The 17911-nt window shown below is 46.3% G+C and overlaps 2 protein-coding genes across 4 annotated transcripts in view; both read left to right on the top strand.

Moving 5' to 3' along the window:
* cep192 (centrosomal protein 192) overlaps nucleotides 1–2947 on the top strand; it is a 31422-nt gene extending 28475 nt beyond the window's left edge. For both annotated transcript variants that reach the window (XM_079752216.1, XM_079752215.1), the window contains exon 51: nucleotides 1330–2947. In XM_079752216.1, the coding sequence (XP_079608342.1) occupies nucleotides 1330–1462 (133 nt within the window). In that variant the 3' untranslated portion in view covers nucleotides 1463–2947. The remainder of the gene's footprint in view (nucleotides 1–1329) is intronic.
* A 758-nt stretch (nucleotides 2948–3705) lies between these two features.
* LOC307089659 (low-density lipoprotein receptor class A domain-containing protein 4-like) overlaps nucleotides 3706–17911 on the top strand; it is a 141343-nt gene continuing 127137 nt past the window's right edge. Inside the window, exon 1 of one of the 2 annotated variants that reach the window (XM_079756046.1) lies at nucleotides 3706–3809. The gene's annotated coding sequence lies outside the window, so the exon portion shown is untranslated. The remainder of the gene's footprint in view (nucleotides 3810–17911) is intronic. The other variant, XM_079756047.1, reaches the window with a different exon arrangement.

The raw sequence follows: 17911 nt of genomic DNA, 5'->3' as shown, positions 1-17911 counted from the left end.
GAAGCAGGATGAGGCTCCTCTGTATATACACAGTGAGGCTCAGGATGAGGCAGGATGAGGCTCCTCTGTATACACAGTGAGGCTCAGGATGAAGCAGGATGAGGCTCCTCTGTATACACACAGTGAGGCTCAGGATGAGGCAGGATGAGGCTCCTCTGTATACACAGTGAGGTTGAGGCTTCTCTGTATACACAATGAGGATGAGGCAGGATGAGGCTTCTCTGTATACACAGTGAGGCCTGAGGATGAGGCTTCTCTGTATTCACACAGTCCCGTGGCTCAATGCCAGTTGGGACGACTGGCGCCATCAGCTCCATCTAAATGATGCCTCCGGGGAAGGGCTGCCTGTGAGCCACAGGTATCAGCTGTGTGGTGTTCTAGTGACTCGAGTTCAGCAGGGCCAACATGTGGCAAATGGAAACTGAATATACAATCCAGGGCAAAAGGGAGTGTTCGGAGGGGAACGGGTGGGGCGAATCAATCGAATGCCTTCATAGAGCTTGTTAAACACTAAACAAAACATGTAACCGTGGAATGGGATGTTAGCTTTGCCGGCCGCAGTTCAGAACCTCTTGAAGCCCGACGGGCGATGACAACTCATTGTTTAATGTTTCTATGTGCGGCTGCTGTCAGAACCAGGACCTGTGTTTGTGTGTTGATCAATGGCGCATGTAACGGTAGTCGAGGATGTTGTGAGCATGGCATGTTTTTGAGTCCATACTGTGCAAGCCATAGTCATTTGGTTCTGATGAATATGGGTTAGGGTTCAAGTTTAGCTTTTCTTTTGTGCACACTGTCAATCATAATTTAGTATTAAAGGATAAGTTGCGACATCTCCAAATTGACAATGGCCATCTTAGCCAAATTGGGACTATTTGTTAAATTCCAAATTCTTCACTACGTCCAGAAGAGGAATTAGTTGGGTTAGCAATTGCTTTCCGTTTATTGAAAATCTTTTTCAATGATTGGAAAACATTGCAAATGAGTGCCAGAAACAACACCACCAGATTGTAGTTTGTCTACAAACACACAGATAATTCAGCAGTATTTTCTGCATTGCGGCACAATTATATAATCAGCCACTTCTGCCTTGGTAGTTTATGAGCAGGGTAACCTGTCTGCGCCGCATCAAAGTCAGACACATAACTAAATAGGGCCAAATTTTCTGTTTGTAGACCAACTACTATTTTTTGTGGTTATGAGGTTTGATGGCGTGTTTGAAAAAAAAATCTGGATCCCGACTCTATGCACCTGTGGTGTCGGAGAGGGATGCGTTCATGTTTCACCATCAATGTGCCAACGTTTTGTTTTTCTGGCCTCGCTCCACAGATCTCAGCACTATCTGAGACTGCCCGTCCAGTTCAAGCCGAGCGCAGCGGGCCCTCACGCTGGACTGCTGCTCGTCCAATCAGAAACAAGTGGAGGCTTAGTCATCCAGCTCACCGGTGAGGGCCTGCCTTAAAAACAATCCAGCCCACCAACTTCCTCCACCCGCTGGCTGGCTGTCCTCCTCTGTACGGGGGGGGGGGGGTTCGGTGATGGTGATGAAGGGGCAGGGAAGAACAGAACGCAGTCCTGGGTCTGGTGGAGAGGAAGGCCCTCTGGACTTCATCCTCCCTCCTCCTCGTCTTAACGAAGACTCAACATCTGAACAATGCGGCGCTAGAGCTGATTAGCCGGGTCTGACCCAGACTGTGTGTACTGCCAACCTTTGGCCCCGCCCTGTCTGCCTCTCCCCATCCACTCTGGCCTGGACGCAGGTGTCCTCAACTGGCCCGTGAACAATGATTGCGTCCATTTGTGCTCGAAGCTGAATGATTTGGTCTGACTGGCTCACAATTAGTCTGCGCTGCTCTGGCATTTTAGAGGGCTAATGATTTTTGTCACTTGACTCTGGGTTTGGCATTTGCCTCGGTCCTGAGTCACAAAGCAGCTTGGTGTTGCCATGGCCCCCTGTTAGACAACAGCAAAGCACCCGTTAGGAGATGGAGGGGGGGGGGGGGGGGGGGGGGGGTGATTACCTTGATTTAGGCCCACAAGAATGCCATTGTTGTTTGTTTGCAAACCAGGATTTTGGTTATTTGGGAAAAGCAAGCGGTTTCTTTCTATGCCATAGAAATGTTTTGAGCAAATCTCCTATGCACCAGCTATTTTTTAACACATTAACACATAACCCTAGCTGAACCTCAAAAGATGGGATTGAAAAGGCAACGTCGTTTTATCCCCCTTTCTGTGAGTCAGTATTATTTTCGGCTGATCCGTGCACTATTGACATTCAACACACTAACTCCACACAACTCTCCTGTGCCTTCCGTGCCCGCCTCGTTTCTATGGCAATTGTGCCACATACAAGCGGTGCCTACCTGTGCGACTGTATCAGTCAGTGCCTCCTTTTTTAACCCCCAGGCAGCCCCCTAAGCTCCCATCAGCTGGTCCAGATGCCCTTAATTGAGTTATGGCCAGGCCAGCTCCAGGCAGCACTGGGGATGCTTAATAATTGTTATTACATGCTAAAATGGCTTCCCTCGGTGGGTTCTTTGTTCAGCGGTTCGCCAGGCCAGCGCTGTGTGGTTACCATGGAAAAACAGTGTTGATGAACAATCGCGGTTTCAGTCAGGGGGAATCAGATCTCTATTTCCGCTGCAGGCTTGGGGCTGAATGCCCAGACTTGCTGCAGGCTGCTGGCTTCCCAGGTAGTTGGTATGGGAGCCGGATCCGGGTGGGAAAAACAACACTATTTCAAGAAGATGTTGGGTTGCAGGATCACACAGCTTACCAGCATGGTCTGCGCATGGATTTATAATATTTATACATTGGAACGATAAGTGTGTGTGAAGGCCATAGATTGTCACCTGATATTATCAATGTGTTTTTATGGTCATTGTCACTAAACTGATATTTGCACATTATTTTAAAATTAAATCTGTCATAAATATTTTGCTCTGTAAATAAAATGATAATATGAATATCGTTTTTGGTTCCTGTACATCATTCTATGTATTTGTGATGTAAGGGAGACTGGCTCTGTGGACAATGTGAAAAATGTGTTTAAAGAAACAAGTTTTTATATAAATGCATCGATCTCATTTCACTCATGACCCATATCGATGTTATGACCTTCAATATAACTCTTACAAACCATGTATTGGATTGTTACCATTAATTTAGCTCCTGTGAACGCACCACAGCATTTTCCATTCGTTTTTATTCATTTTCTCAAATGCTTTGTGTAGTAACCAGAAACTGGTGGTTTCCGAATGTATGATTGTGGTAGGGTTTTGCTTATTGATTATTCAGCCACACTTGGTGTATGTATCCCTAAACAGTTTTGGTGTGATAGCCCAAGGTGCAATAATATTTTATTTTGTTACTCCATATTGTAAAGCCATGATCTGATTTGTTTTTTTTATTAACGTTAAAATTATTTATAATCACACATTTTAAAGCGGATAAAAAGCGCATTTAAAATAAAAATATGCGTCCCCTCTACAATAACTGTTTAAATAACTTTTTACAGTAATATGTGCGTTAGATACAATATCTGGTGCATGGGTTGTAACTTCATCAATAACATTTAAAACCTTACAGAGAATCTTCTGAAGATGTCGCTAAAGCTTTGTGAACGGCGACGTGAAAGCAGGCAGGAGAATGTACAGTATGGGTGTTTGTGGTGGGGTTTAAGGGTTTCACATTGTGCTGCCTAGACTGGAAACCACTGTACTGCATTTCGACTTGACGTCTAACAACACAACGGCACAGACTAGAAGCAGACACAGTGACACCGCTAATGAGTGGTTGTGCGCATACTGGTAAGAAGATGGCGTTTTCTTATTTATATGCGTTGGCAACATATTCTGCATTATAATGCAATGAGCATGGGAGAACTATGCTGCCCATGCTAGCTATTATGGCTAAAGGTTAGCAAAGCTGCCCGGTGCCCGGTCCCACTTCGGACCAAGCAGCGAAAGTTGGGGAGTTGGGAGCGCTTTCCATGCTGCGCCAGACAGCTAAGCTAGCGCTGCTATTATTAGCACCCCGGCTAGCCGAGGCGTTCATCATCCAGGGATAAATCACTGTTTCTGTCATCCTTCGTAACATGTACCAGCTATTCATCACGGGGGGAATAAGTCATTTCATGGGACGCAGCATCTCCTGAGCGTATATTAATTACATGGCAGTAGTTTTTTGTTAACATATGTATCCACCCCTGCTGTTATTTTGAACGAAACACATAAGCTGGAAGACGAATTGGGAAATTTGATACTTAAGGCTGTCAGTCATTTTACTGTGGCGATGTCAGACGCCAATTTGTCAAGATTCCGTCAAGATAGCCTTGACGTTTCACAGCCGTGCGTCTATAGCACACTTATTACGGTAAAAGTGCTTGACGCTGAATTTAGTTATGGTACTCATAACTCAGGGTGTGCTCTAGAACTATATAGCCTAAATGAGTTGCATAATAAGTAGAGTAGTATGTTTAAAGGGCCGTTAAAGTGAAATATTAAGTTATTAATGGACAACACAACTTTTTTGATCAATGTAACCAGCTGGTTATTTAAAGAATGTTTTTTTCATAAAATTATTTAATATTAAAGATACTTGAGGGTACTGTTCAAGAAGTGCCTGAAGGAAATACTCAAAGATCTGGCAGTTTATCAAGTACATTTTCAGAATCACTTCAAACATTAAACACAGGCAACCACAATTGACTACTTCCACTATTCCCTCTGCCCCACCATTCATGTGTTTTGGCAAGATGAACTTTTTTTTGTTGCAAGTGCTTTGTACCCTAAGTAATTTGAAAAATGGTTAACCCACTACAACCTCATATCTTCATACTTTATGTGCTGTTGAAAGTATTTTGCCTGACTGTACATCATTTGGCATTTAGAATTGCCATTTGAGGTTGTTTATGGCTTGTATGACATTTCATTATAACATAACGTTGCCCTATAAGAAACATCATTTTCTCTGGCTACAGATTTCTTTTATAGCAATATAGTCACATGAGTAGCTATAATTTGTATTGTATAGTTAAGTGTAGGCCAAGCCTGTTATAATTTTATAATTTTTTATAATTTTTATAATTTTGGGTTAGATGTTAATTGTTTCTCTCTTTTGATTCCCAAATGATCCATGTCCTTTTTATTATTATATATATGTTAACACTGTCTCTAGATTCTTAAAGTAATAATTCCCGTGCTTTGTTTCCCTCGTCCCCCACCAGTTTCCCTTACATGTAATAATCAAACCCTGTTCATTGTTGCAGTAGATCGGAGGATGTGTGGTCCAATTCAAACTCTTTCTGTTCTGACACAATTGAACCACATAGTACGTCTGTTTCTTGTCCTGAGTTGGCCTGCTCGGGGCTGCTAGTCAGTTGGCCGCCCCTCCTTGGCCCGTTGTGCCCTGGCTCTGTCTGTACTGAATGTTTCGCTGGGAGAGCCAACCAAGTGGGACAGCACTTACCACTGAGACACACTCGCATTGTGTCCCTAGCGTCCTCTCTCAGCCTCCCCCCAGTCTATCTCTTCCGCGCCTTCTCTCCCCCACTATGTGCCTGTGTGCCCCTCATATCTCACCCTTCCTTGCTTGTCTCTACTCACTCCTCTGCAAGTCATTTTTATGAATATTATTTTGCAATTTGTCCCTTTCGTCCCATTTTCACTGAATTCCCATTACTGATGAGTGGAGTGTGCGCTGTTGTCTTAGCTGCAGCCATACACCGGTGTCGTTGGTAGAAAGTTGTCTACTTTTGACAAGTTGCTGTCTTAGCCTCTCCCCAGCCTTTTCCAGTCCTTTGTGCTGAGTTGAGTTGTGTTTTGGCAAGGTGTGCTTTTTTGGTGCCGCTGCTTTCCGTAACCTGAAGCCACCATGCGAAGGATGCCAGACTTCTGAACAGTATATCTGTCTCCGTCTGGAGGGTTTGGCAGGGTATAGGTTCAGGATGAGTTGAGCAAAATTCACCATTCATTAAACCATCTCATTCTGAATCCCAGACAATTTTCCCTCTATGCCCTTTGTCTACCTGCTTGAAACAGAAACGAAAAGAGCAGGGGGTAACACAACACAAGGTAACCCAACTGATTCCCACCTCGTCCGATCCTCTCCCTGCTTTTTTCTCCTTCTACCTGGACAACGCTGCCCTTCATGTGTTGACCCACACCACTCCACCGTTGTCGGTGTGAGCGTCCATATTAACGGCCACTAACTGTAGAATGACATTAAAAGGACTATCGCACCACGTGGCGCTTGACCTGACCCTTAATTAAAGCGAGCCGGAGTTGCCGGGGTGTTCTCGATCGGTCGAGACGTACGCCAGGGGGCGAGCCGCGGGACACACAGATGAATGATAAATAAGGCGAATCATGAAATAATAAAGCGGAAGGTTGAGACGGAAGTGGGCGAGCCAGACGGGGGTATTATTAGCCCCAGTAATGTGTTCTAGTCTGATGCCTAGCCGCTCCCCGGCTCTCCTGACTCGCTCGCTGTACAGCCGCTGCACACTTTACACCACTCTGCCAGACACGGCGCACACACACACAATCATTCACAACCTGACACACACACACAAGCACACACGCAGACACACACACACAAACAAACCCAGACATATACACGTGCGTGCGCACACAGACACAACACACAGACAGACGCACACACACACACGCAGACAAAGACACACACACGCTCGTTTTCCCTCCAGATTTTCTATTACTTTTCCGAACCGGTGTCTTACCTCTGTGTTTTTTCTTCTTGTGTGTGTGTTGGATAGGATGTATGATTGTGTGAGACTTCAATTGACCAATACTGTGGAAAGAAAACGCAATGTGTGTGTGTGTGTGTGCGTGTGTGTCTCACCCTTTGCCAATTAGCGGTTTCTCACCTCCCGGGGCGAGAGGCTGGCTCATCGTATGTGAGACGGAGAGAGGGAGGACAGGGCTTGTCTGCCACTGTCTCAGCCTTAACCTGAACTCTCAGTCTCTCTCTCCCTCCCTCACACACACACACACACACAATCCATGCACACAGTATTTGTGCCTCCACTCAACTCTCTCTCTCTCTCTTTCTCCCTCTCTCTTTCACACACACACACACACACACACACACACAGAGGAAGAACAGTGACACGAGCTCCAGCCAGTCGTTGATAATGTGGCCTTGTCTGTCTGGGAGACCATGTGACACGCTGACATGTGACAGCATTGTGGCGGTGGAGCGAAGGCGTGAGACGGCCGAGGATGAGTGCCAACCTGCAGCAGAGTTTGTGTGTGTGTGTGCGTGTACATGTTTCTGTGTGCGTGCGTGCATGTGTGTGGGAGAGAGAGAATTTAGAGTTGAGGCACAAAGACTGTTAGGAGTGTGGGTGTGCGTGTGTGCCTCCGTGTATTTGTGTGTGTGTTTGCGTGCATGCATGTGTGTGAGAGAGAATTTGGAGTTGTGGCACAAAGACTGTTTAGAGTTTGCATGTGTGTTTGTGTCTGTGTGTGCATGTGTATATGTGTGTGTGTGTTTAAGCGTATACGTGTGTGAGTGTGTCAATTGTGACTCTTCGAAGCTTCTCCTGATGGGAATAAGAAGAGCGTATTCTAAACTCTAATGAAAACAGCTCGAGTCTAGACCACTTCTATCTAGCAAAAAGGACAGCCTGTCTCTCAGTCTGATACACACACACACACACACACACACACACACACACACACACACACACACACACACACACACACACACACATAAACACACACACGTTAGGGAGTTACTTATATTGAATTACCTATCTCAAGCCACTGCAGAATTCATCTCTATAGATTTATATTTAGCTAAATATTCATTTTCTGGTTCTGGTTAGGGGAAGGCAGACCTCCCTCTGATCAATCTTGATAGTAGAGAGATGAGGGCAGGGGTGCCTCTGATCGCTCCTCTTCCCGGCTGGATTCAGCCACCAATTGTACCTCTAGATAATTAAGCCACAGCTAATTAAGTCAAATAGATTAAATTGCCGCAAGTAGAAGTATAATTTGATATGGAGAATTATTATTATTATTATATAGGATGAATGTTAGTTTTTATTTTGAAGTTGTTTTTAAACGGTGGATCATCAAACAGCGGTGGTTGATCCGTCAGAGGGGATAAGGCGGAGCTACCACGACACACTCGCTCTTCAACTTATTTGTAGAGGCATACTTTTTTTTCCCCGCCATAGATGCAATAGTGGCACCGAAAACTGAAAATCAACTGGCGTTTCTGTGTGAACCAGTGGGTCGCATCACGAATGCTACGCTGATATTCTGTACATGTGAGGGCTGCACTTTTGATGGAGCAACGCGTGGATGCTGCTGCCTACTGACGTAACATCCGGTGATAGACTACCCACTTGTTACTTCTTTAACCTGTGGTTGTCACACTATTAAAACTGCCCTAAAACACAGAGAAGGTAGAATCCTCATGCATACCATGCTGAGATATTTAATCCTTCTACAGCCATATCTGTACAATTGGGATCCATTGAAACAATTTACGGTCACTTCCTTCCAGCTAAGCATTCTGTTCACAACTGCTGTGGGCTTTTATCATAGCTATTCCATCACGTTGCTTTTCTTTTAACCACAAAGCTCTACGTAAAGGCTTTAATAATTCAGTACAACCTTTGCATTGGAGAAGAGATGAGCGACAGAGAGAGACATTTAAAATGGACGTCTGCAGAGTCGGACGCTGAAAGGACCCCTAAGTAACAACCCCCTGACCCAGCCCACCAGAATGAAGCTGATACAGGTGTGTGTGTGTGATTGGGCACCTTGCAGAGGAAGCGTGCATTGCCTTGGCGGGGTAATTCAACAGATGGACTCCAGAGACGGTTAACCCGAGCCTTAAAGATGTACACACTGCGTGCCATTCGGCCTGTGAAGGTTTTTACGTGTCTGTCTGAGAACGCGCTGCTACCTTTGCCTTGCTTGGTTCACGACTGTGTATGTATGTATGTATGTATGTATAGAGATGCTCTTTGCATTTATATATATAGAATGCAGTTATTCTTTTGCATGTTTATTTACATAGTTTCATGCCTCTTGTGTTTGTGATCCATGCGTTCGAGGTCAGGTCAGGTTTTACGTGGTTGGCTTGCCCAAGCTTGGCTCAAGAACCCTTTACGTGAGCAGCCTTCGCTCCCTGCTTTTTTAATGCTGCAGACTATGACTGGGGCCATATGCTGCAACTTATGGAAATCAAAGGCTGAACTCTTAACATTTGAGCAGAGTAAGTCTCAACCAGGGAATGTGTGTTTGACTCCCAAAAGGTTAAAAATGTCTTCCCTTTTGAAATCCTGTTTATGAGCTGAACACGTTTGCATTGTGGTTTCCAATCCATCTGAAGTAGAAAGATGCATCCACTCTTTCTCCCTGATCGTATTTGTTTCCCTGTGAATGTGAAACGAGCTGGTTAAAAAGCCCTTTCTCTCGGCGACCTTGAGTGGTGCCAGGCTGCATCGCATTTCACTCCACACCCTTTTTGAATTTGTCTCCTGCCACTAACTGCCTGGCGAATACTGTCAGATTGTGTCCTGCCAGCCATTGTTGTGAACGTGGTCCGTGTTCTTCTGCGTAGGTGTGTGAGTGTTTTTGTGTGTTGTAGTTGCCAGGTGGAACAGTGACGCTAGCCAAATGCTGTTTAATTTTAGCTGCTGTTGCTAAGTTTGTCTGTGCTGCCTAGCTACGCTGGCAGGTAATCACCCGCCATCTGAACGCTCCTTTGTGCTCCTAAAATGATTATCGGTAAAGCAGTGAACGCTCCTCCAACTCGGGAGAAGTTGTACACCTTGATCACACCATGGAGTCAAATCTGATCCAATTACATCCTCCAGACTGGGGGGGAGAGGGGGGAGTGTTGGACTGGACTGGGTTTTCCACTCCCAGTGACTGGGTACGATCCCCCATCTCTGTAGCCTACCTGTAGGCTTCTCAGCCTAACCTCTACCTGCTTCGATACATATGTGTCTGAGTCCTCTGTAATGCAGCATGCTCGCTGTACAGCCACATCAATAACATTTAAAAAACGAGTTTTCCGCCGCATATTTGTGGCTGGGGTCATATGTGTGTGTGTGTGTGTGTGTATGTGTGTGTGTGTTTGTGTGTTGACCCTCGTTTTCACATGACCATCTCTACGTTGTCATGGAAACCTGCCACCACAATCTGCTCAATTTATTCAACAACGACGAGTGTATTTGTATTTTGCTTTAGCCGATCTGGAGATTTTTTCCGTCGGCCCGGTGTGAGCCTGAATATGGTTCGGCTCTGTGATTTGTTGCTTTTGACTTGGACTACAGCAATGCCTACGCAACAGTGCATGTCTGTTAACAATCAATGTTGAGGACGTATCACATGAGAAGCAATAGATTTCATGTTTGTCTTTTGTATGTTTGTGTGTGTCTATGTTGAAGTGGGTTTGGTGTGTGTGTGTGTGTGTGTGAGTGTGTTGAGGTTGGTTTGGTGTGTCTGTGTGAGTGGGTCGGTGTGAGTGTGGGTGAATATTCGACATGTGTAAGGTGAGTGAGTCAGGGTGTGCTGTTGGCTGGACTCTGTATGTAATGATGGTATTAATTGACTATGTGTGGACGTCATGTCCCATCTTCGCTGCTTGTTAGTTCATAGTGTGCGTGTGGATGTGTGTGTGTGTGTGTGGGGGGGGGGGAGTCATGCTTGGAAGCCTCTTGGAAAGTGCCTGGCTGGCAGAGACCTTGAAGCAAAGGTTCCCTGGCTCTGTGCACACTAATTGATGATTCTCCACGAATACCCAGGGAGAGCCCTAACATACTCCCTTTCATAACTCCCTCTTCCTCCTTGTCTGTCCTTTCATGTTTCTTGCGTTATCAAAAAGCTTGTGTTTACAGCCCAAACCTGCCAGTTGTGTGTGTGTGTGTGTGTGTGTGTGTGTGTGTGTGTGTGTATGTCGGTTTTTCATCCAGTTTCTTCCAGCCCCCAGAGTGTGTGTGTGTGTGTGTGTGTGTGTGTGTGTGTGTGTGTGTGTGTGTGTGTGAGTGAGTGTTACATTATGTTATTCTAGTACCAACTTAGACAAGTGTACTGTATTGTGTTCGGCTCATGGTAGTATTGGCTGCATCTTTAGGCAGAGAAAGTGTGTGCATAAATAGTACACTAGCTATGGTAAACATGTTGCTCTACAAATGCCATGTTGGGTTTAAAACCTCTCCAACATAATTGTTGTGTGTGTGGGTGTGTACGTTTGTGTGTGGTTACAAAAATGCAGACTGTTTTAAATAGATTATTTTGCCTTCTCCATGGGAAGTTAATTTGGGGCATGTTCTGAATTGCAAAAGTATGCCAATATTTAAATGTAGGTGGACAAAAAAAACAAATGCTGTTCTTGATCTTCTAGCATGTTCCCAATTGATCATTTGGCATTCAGTCAGATCTCACCCCTGTACGGATGAGTCTTCCATTACATCTACCAGCATAGAGGGGAAACCCTTACCAGATGCTGAGCCTTTACTTCACATTTCTGCGCTGTGTGGGTGGGGATCAGAATGCATGTTTTCATTTTAGCCTGCATGTTGAATGAGGCTTTTAGGGGATCATATGGAACAGATTGTTATTCAACACTTATTTTTTTTGTTCAGCTAAATTATGTTAAAATCCTCATTTTTTTATTTGTATTAGCAAGTTGGCATGTCTGCTCATGCATGTCTGCTTATAAATAAGCAAAAAATGGAACACTTCCTCATGAAACATTTAAATATGATTGGGTTTTGCAACCCTGTATTTGCACGTGTGTGCTGGCGAGCATGTGTCTGTGTGCATGTGCATGTGTGTGTCTTTGTGCATATGGGTGCACGTGTGGATGTGTGTGTTTGTCCAGTGAACGATAAGATGATCTGTGGTGTGGAATGCTGGGACGTGTGAATGTCTCTGCGTGCAGTCTCTGAAAATACACCTTCTTACACTCTCCCTCTCTCTCTCACTCTGCGCCTCCATCTCGCCGTCTCTTTCGGTTGTTCGCTATCTCTCTCTGCCGCTCCCTCTCACTCTACCCCTCTCTCTCTACCTCTCTCTATATCGCCCGCTATCTCTCTCTAGCCCTCTCCCTCATTCTACCAATGTCTCCCTATCTCTCTCTCGCTCTGCCATTCATTCTTTCTTTTGAACTCTTCTTTACTATGGGAAATTCCTATCTATTGAATATATTTATTTCTCTAATTATCTCTTTGTCTCGTATTTTTATTTTCTGTATACCTCTCTTTCTACTTCTGTGTCTCAGTGTCTCTCACTCATTTATTTGTTCCATTCCATCCGCTCCATAGTAAAACAAGTAGACATTCCCCACATGAAACATTCACCTACTTCTATGCTAATTAACATTTTTGCTTTCAACTTTTTGCCTTTATTAGTGTGTGCGTGCATGCGTCCACACATGCGTCTGTGTGTGTGTGCCTGTGGGTGTTTGTATGCATGCAACTGCGTTTGGTTTGTGTCTATGCATGCATGTGTGTATGTGTGTGTGAGCATGTGCATGTTAGTGTGTGTGGTTGTGTGTGTGTGTGTGTGTGTGCCTGTGGGTGTTTGTATGCATGCAACTGCGTTTGGTTTGTGTCTATGCGTGCATGTGTGTATGTGTGTGTGAGCATGTGCATGTTAGTGTGTGTGTGTGTGTGTGTGTGTGTGTGTGTGTGTGTGTGTGTGTGTGTCCATGTCTGGCCGTGTCTCTGTGTGTGTGTGTGTGTGTGGACTGTGAAGCTGTCCAGACGTCAGTGTAGGGGGTATAGTGGTGCAGGACAGGGAAGGTGGAATGCTTCCTGCCGCACGCTGGGATCGGTTGTCTCTGACGTGGGTAGATCACAAGACCTGCAGTCTGGCTGCTGGCTGGCAGGCAGCCGCCCTGCTCTCTCTCTCTCTCTCTCTCTCTCTCTCTCTCTCTCTCTCTCTCTCTCTCTCTCTCTCTCTCTCTCTCTCTCTCTCTCTCTCTCTCTCTCTCTCTCTCTCTCACTGTCTCTGTCTCTGTCTCTGTCTCTCTCTCTCTGTCTCTCTCTCTCTCTCTCTTTGGCTCTCTCCCCCTGGCCCTCTCTGGACATGTGAACCTGCCCTGTGCCCAGCTTACACATTTCTCTGGCATTTCCTAAGGCATTCAAACTCTATTTTGCTTTGTATGTCTGTCTATAAGCCTGTCGGTTACTTGTCTAGCTAGTTGGGCTGCTGTCTGGGTAGGCTCTCCTTCTTTTTCTCTCTTTCATCATTCTCTCCTTACCCATTGATTTGATGTGTGTGTTAACACTGCTACAAGACCGCATGGAGCTTCCTTCAGGTGTCCTCCAGTACAGCCCGGGGAATTTAGAAGAATTCCATGTGAAGTGATGCACCTTTTAAACTCTAAACTCAGTGTGGCAAAGTGATCAATGAGCCAGCCAGAGGCCAATGCTTCATTTGCATCAGACATCGATCCTCTATTGATGTTGCAGATTATTTCCCTCGCTGATGTTATGTGCATTACACCCAAACAGCACAAAGTATACTCACTGTTCCTAGACACACTATCCGGTCCATAACGCTAACAATCAATCCCAGTCCAAGCTAAGTGAAAGACAAACCATAACTTTGGCTCTGATTGGCCAGCATTTTCAACAGAACCTACGGTTAGATTTCAGAGAAGACCACACCTGATACAGTCTAACACACAATGCCCCGTCCAAATCAAACTATTGGAGTCTAAGCAATACCATGCAATTACAATGTCACACTATGACATGTTGTGTCAGTGTGTGCGGGTGGGAGTATGTGTGTGTATGTGTGTGTGTGTGAGTGAGTGAATGAGTGTGTGTGCGAGCGAGTGTGCATGCTAACTTGCACGTGGGTGTGTTTACGTGGCTGCATTCATGTGGTTGTGCGTGCATGTGAGTGTGCCTGTATATGTGCTTTTGTGTGTGCCTGTGTGTGTGCGAGAGTGTGTGTTTGTGTGATTGTGTGTGTGTGTGTACGTGGCTGCATTCACATGGGTGTGCAAGAATGTGTGTTTGCCTGCCTGCCTGTGTGTGTGTGTGTGTGTGTGTGTGTGTGTGTGTGTGTGTGTGTGTGTGTGTGTGTTCACTGTAGCTTCAGCAGCATATGGTGGGAACATGCTCAGTGGGAGAAGCTCTCCTGGCCTCCTCAGCCCTGGGACAGATGGTCGCTCACCGGGCCTCGAAGCGCACCTCTGATGCACCAGGCTGCGTCTTCTGCTGGGTCCTCTCTCCTCTGATGGCCTGCAGTCAGCCGGGCGGCAGAGCCTGGTGGTCGCAGTATCGCTCCAGTTAGGTCCGGTATGCTAAGGTCTGGTTCCTGTCCCAATGCTCCACTTCTCTCGTCCAAACCCTGTCGTTCTTTGTCCGGAACGTCCGGGTTATCTTTAGACGGATGACTCGATGGTAGGTGGTAGAGCTATTTGGAGGGGATTGCACACCTTTAATGAGGCACGACTTTGGGATGTCGGACGTCTGTCTGTCCACCTGTCAGTCTGTCAGCCCAGTTCCGGTCCCTTCGTCGTGGGACTGCTAGTATATAAAATACCTACTAAAATAGCCTCGCTATCCAAATACTGAGTAAGGGCCAACTTAAGGGTTGTATAAAGACAACGGATACACGGGTGTAGTGGGGGAGTCCAATTTCCCTTCCACCACCGCCACGCTGAACCACAATCCCTCTGAGACCAGGGATTCCTGCCCCACTCACACCGCCCATAAGCTGCTCTCTCCAAACAGCAGCGCCCTCCCCTGCCCCACAGCCTCTTGGTGCAGTACAGACGTTGATCTGCAGGGCTCTGGGACTCCTTAACGGGGGGGGGGGGGGGGGGGGGGGGGGAGAGAGAGAGGGAGGGGGAGGGAGAGAGAGAGATTCTGTCTGAATGGGTGTTTCTAGAAAACAAGACCTTTTATCATTTTCTGCTTGATAAATAGAGAGGTCTTTGATTGGTGCGTGTGTGATTGGGTCCTGTGTGATTGGGTCCTGTGTGATAGAGTCCGGTGTTCTCTCGCATACTCTCTCCTTGTCTCTAGTTCTGTAAATCTTTCTACAGACACATCTCTTCTCTGACAAGCTCTCATTTTTCTCTCGCCCCGTCCGTCTCTCTCTCCCTCCTTGTCTTGCAGGCATGCACTAAATAAGCATATCTATGGCTGCTCCCTCTGCAGTGTTCAGTCCAATTTAAAACGATGAGTAAAATTCATGAACTCAGAGCTGCCCAGCGTCTCCTTTTTTACTATTCCTTCCTTCGTAGAATATTTCTGAATGTATGAATTGAATCGCTGCCTTCATTTTTATGGCAAAGAAGGGAATTGAAATTCAAATGGCTTGTGCCACTCTGTTGCCTGTCTTTAAGACACACACACACACACACACACACACACACACACACACACACACACAACCCCACACACACACACACACACACAACCCCACACACACTCACTCAGCCACCAGTCCCTTGTCTCTGCCCGGGCAGCCAGAACCGGGTCTTTCTGCAGGGGTCCAGAACGCTGACAGCAGCAACACAGAAGACACTCTGTCAAGTGTGAAATGGCTTGTGAGGTTGGATCCCCAGGGGCGCCGGAGGACCAGAGAGCCTGGACTCTACAGGACCCTGTGTTGATACAGGTACTGGGCAACTGGAGACGCAAACGTCATGGAATATCATTATGGGAGAATAAACCAATATCAGTATCAGTGCCCCCTCCAGGTTTAATTTAGAACAGAAGTTGAAGATATTTTTAGTGATTTTGTTATCCATAATGTATGACTGAGACATCGGATCCACGGTGCTTCAAGTCCTACCCTTATACTTAGGGTACGATGGTTTAACATATTCCCTGCGCTTGTCTCTACACTGCCTGGTGTCGTGATATGATTGGCTGATGAGAGGGGCAAGAGGATTGTTTGATATCCTAGCATGATGTCAATGTTGGGTTTGGATAATCAGTGAATCAGTGATGGTGGGTATTTTTGGCCAGAAAGGCGTGTGTGTGTGGGGGGAGGCCTGGAATTCAAAATCATTATTCATGCGTAATGCCCCTGTTTTTGAAAGGGAGAGAAAGATCACTGAGAGAGAGGCAGGCTATTGCACTGCACCACTCTGCAGTAGCAGATTTGATTGACAACCTGGTCCGACTGACTGTTCTGGCTGGATGACTGCCTGCCAGGATGGCTGGCTGGCTGGCTTACTGACTTTTTGTCAGGCTGGCTGGTTGGTTGACTGACTGGCAGCCTGGCTGGCTGGCTGCAGTAGCAGTGGCCCCTGCCCTGCCCTTCTTTCTCCCTCTTTCCCTTTCTTCTTATCTCTCTCTCTCTCTCTCTCTCTCGCTCTCTCTCTCTCTCCCTCCCTCTCTCTCTCTCTCTCTCTCTCTCCCTCTCCCTCTCCCTCTCCCTCTCCCTCTCCCTCGCTCTCTGTCCCTCTCTCTATGTCCCTCTCTTTGAACTAGGTTAGAGCTAATATTTTCCATGACTCAACCCTTATACATTCAGAACTGTAGCTTGTATCTGCTGTTCTTCGCCCATGCAGGGAGTGCACCATATTAGACTGGATCACAAGGACCAATAGGGGTCTCTGGGAAAGTTTCTATTATGTTAGTAGCTAATGCCGGCAGAGCCAAGAGTCAAACCAGAGGCAGAACCTAGTAGGATAGCTATGGGGCTTTACCTCTATCTCCGGCGTCCCACATGCACTGTATAGCGCGTACGTCCCGGAGTGTCTCTGCACACTGCTGCAGCTTTAACGACGGGGCTCCGGTGTGTGGCGGCAGGGTGGGCTGGAGGGGCCATTAAAGGACCCATCGGCTGACTGCCGCAGCCGCTTTCTACTTCCTGTTCTCAGCAGGATGACAGCGTAGTGTTGTTACTTCAACAGAAGGATTGGAATATTTCCGACATCACAACAGTTTTCAGACTTTTTGAAGTTATTTATTTTAGCATCTGTGTAGAAATACTTAAAAACTAAACTAGAACTGTATTGTACATCACACTGGCTCACTACGCCATCAAAAGAGATGGCTAAAGATAGACTGAAGATTTGATTAGCTAGTTTAGCTAAATATAATTAGTAGCCATGATGAGGCGTGCACTTTTTGAGATTGTGAGGCAAAGGTAGAGTTATCTTAGAATAACGACAATTAAAATGAGCTCCTAGTTGTTTTGTGTAACTTTGCGGCCCCTCGCCCCGTCCCACAACACCGGCCTGGAGACACGGGGAAGAGTTCTGTAGGAACAGGGAGTGCTGGGCCTTCACAAGCAGTAATACTCGCCCGCTATTGCTGCAATGCAGCAGTGTTGTCTCTTCCTCTGTATCCCCCCCCCCTCTCTCTCCCTTTCTCTCCACCCCTTTCTCCCTCTCTCTTTCTCCCTCTCTCTTTCTCCCTGCCTCTCTCTTTCTCCCACCCTATCTTTCTCCCTCTCTCTCTCTTCCTCCCTCTCTTTCTCTCCCTCTATCTCTCACCTCCTTCCCTCTCTCCTAGCTGTTTCTCTCCCTAGCTGTCTCTTTCCCCTCTCTCTTCCTCTCTTTACCTCTTTCTCCTCGCTCACTCCCTCTATATCTCCCTGTCTATCTTCCTCTCTCTCCCTCTCTTTCTATCCCTCTAACATCTCCCCTTCCCCTCTCTATCTCCCACTCTCTCCCTCTTTTTCTGCCCCTCTCCCTCTTTCTCCCATCTCTCTGTTATTGTTTTTCTCACCTCTACACCCAATTCTTGGCCGTATTGCCTTACACTTTGCTCTTACCCCTGGAAACCATTCATTTTGCAACACGCAACTACATCATGTTTGTCTATGTGTATGCTTGTGCGGGAGTGTATGTTTGTGTGTGCGCGTGTGTTTTGTGTTGTGAGCTCCATAACGTTCCGACATAAGTCCAGATTGCATTTGGCCTAACCAGGGCCAGGTACGAACCA

Source organism: Pollachius pollachius (assembly GCF_949987615.1).
Source record: "Pollachius pollachius genome assembly, chromosome: 1".
Taxonomy (NCBI): Eukaryota; Metazoa; Chordata; class Actinopteri; order Gadiformes; family Gadidae; genus Pollachius; species Pollachius pollachius.
The sequence above is the reverse complement of the archived record's forward strand: the minus strand, read 5'-3'. Positions and strand labels throughout refer to the sequence as shown.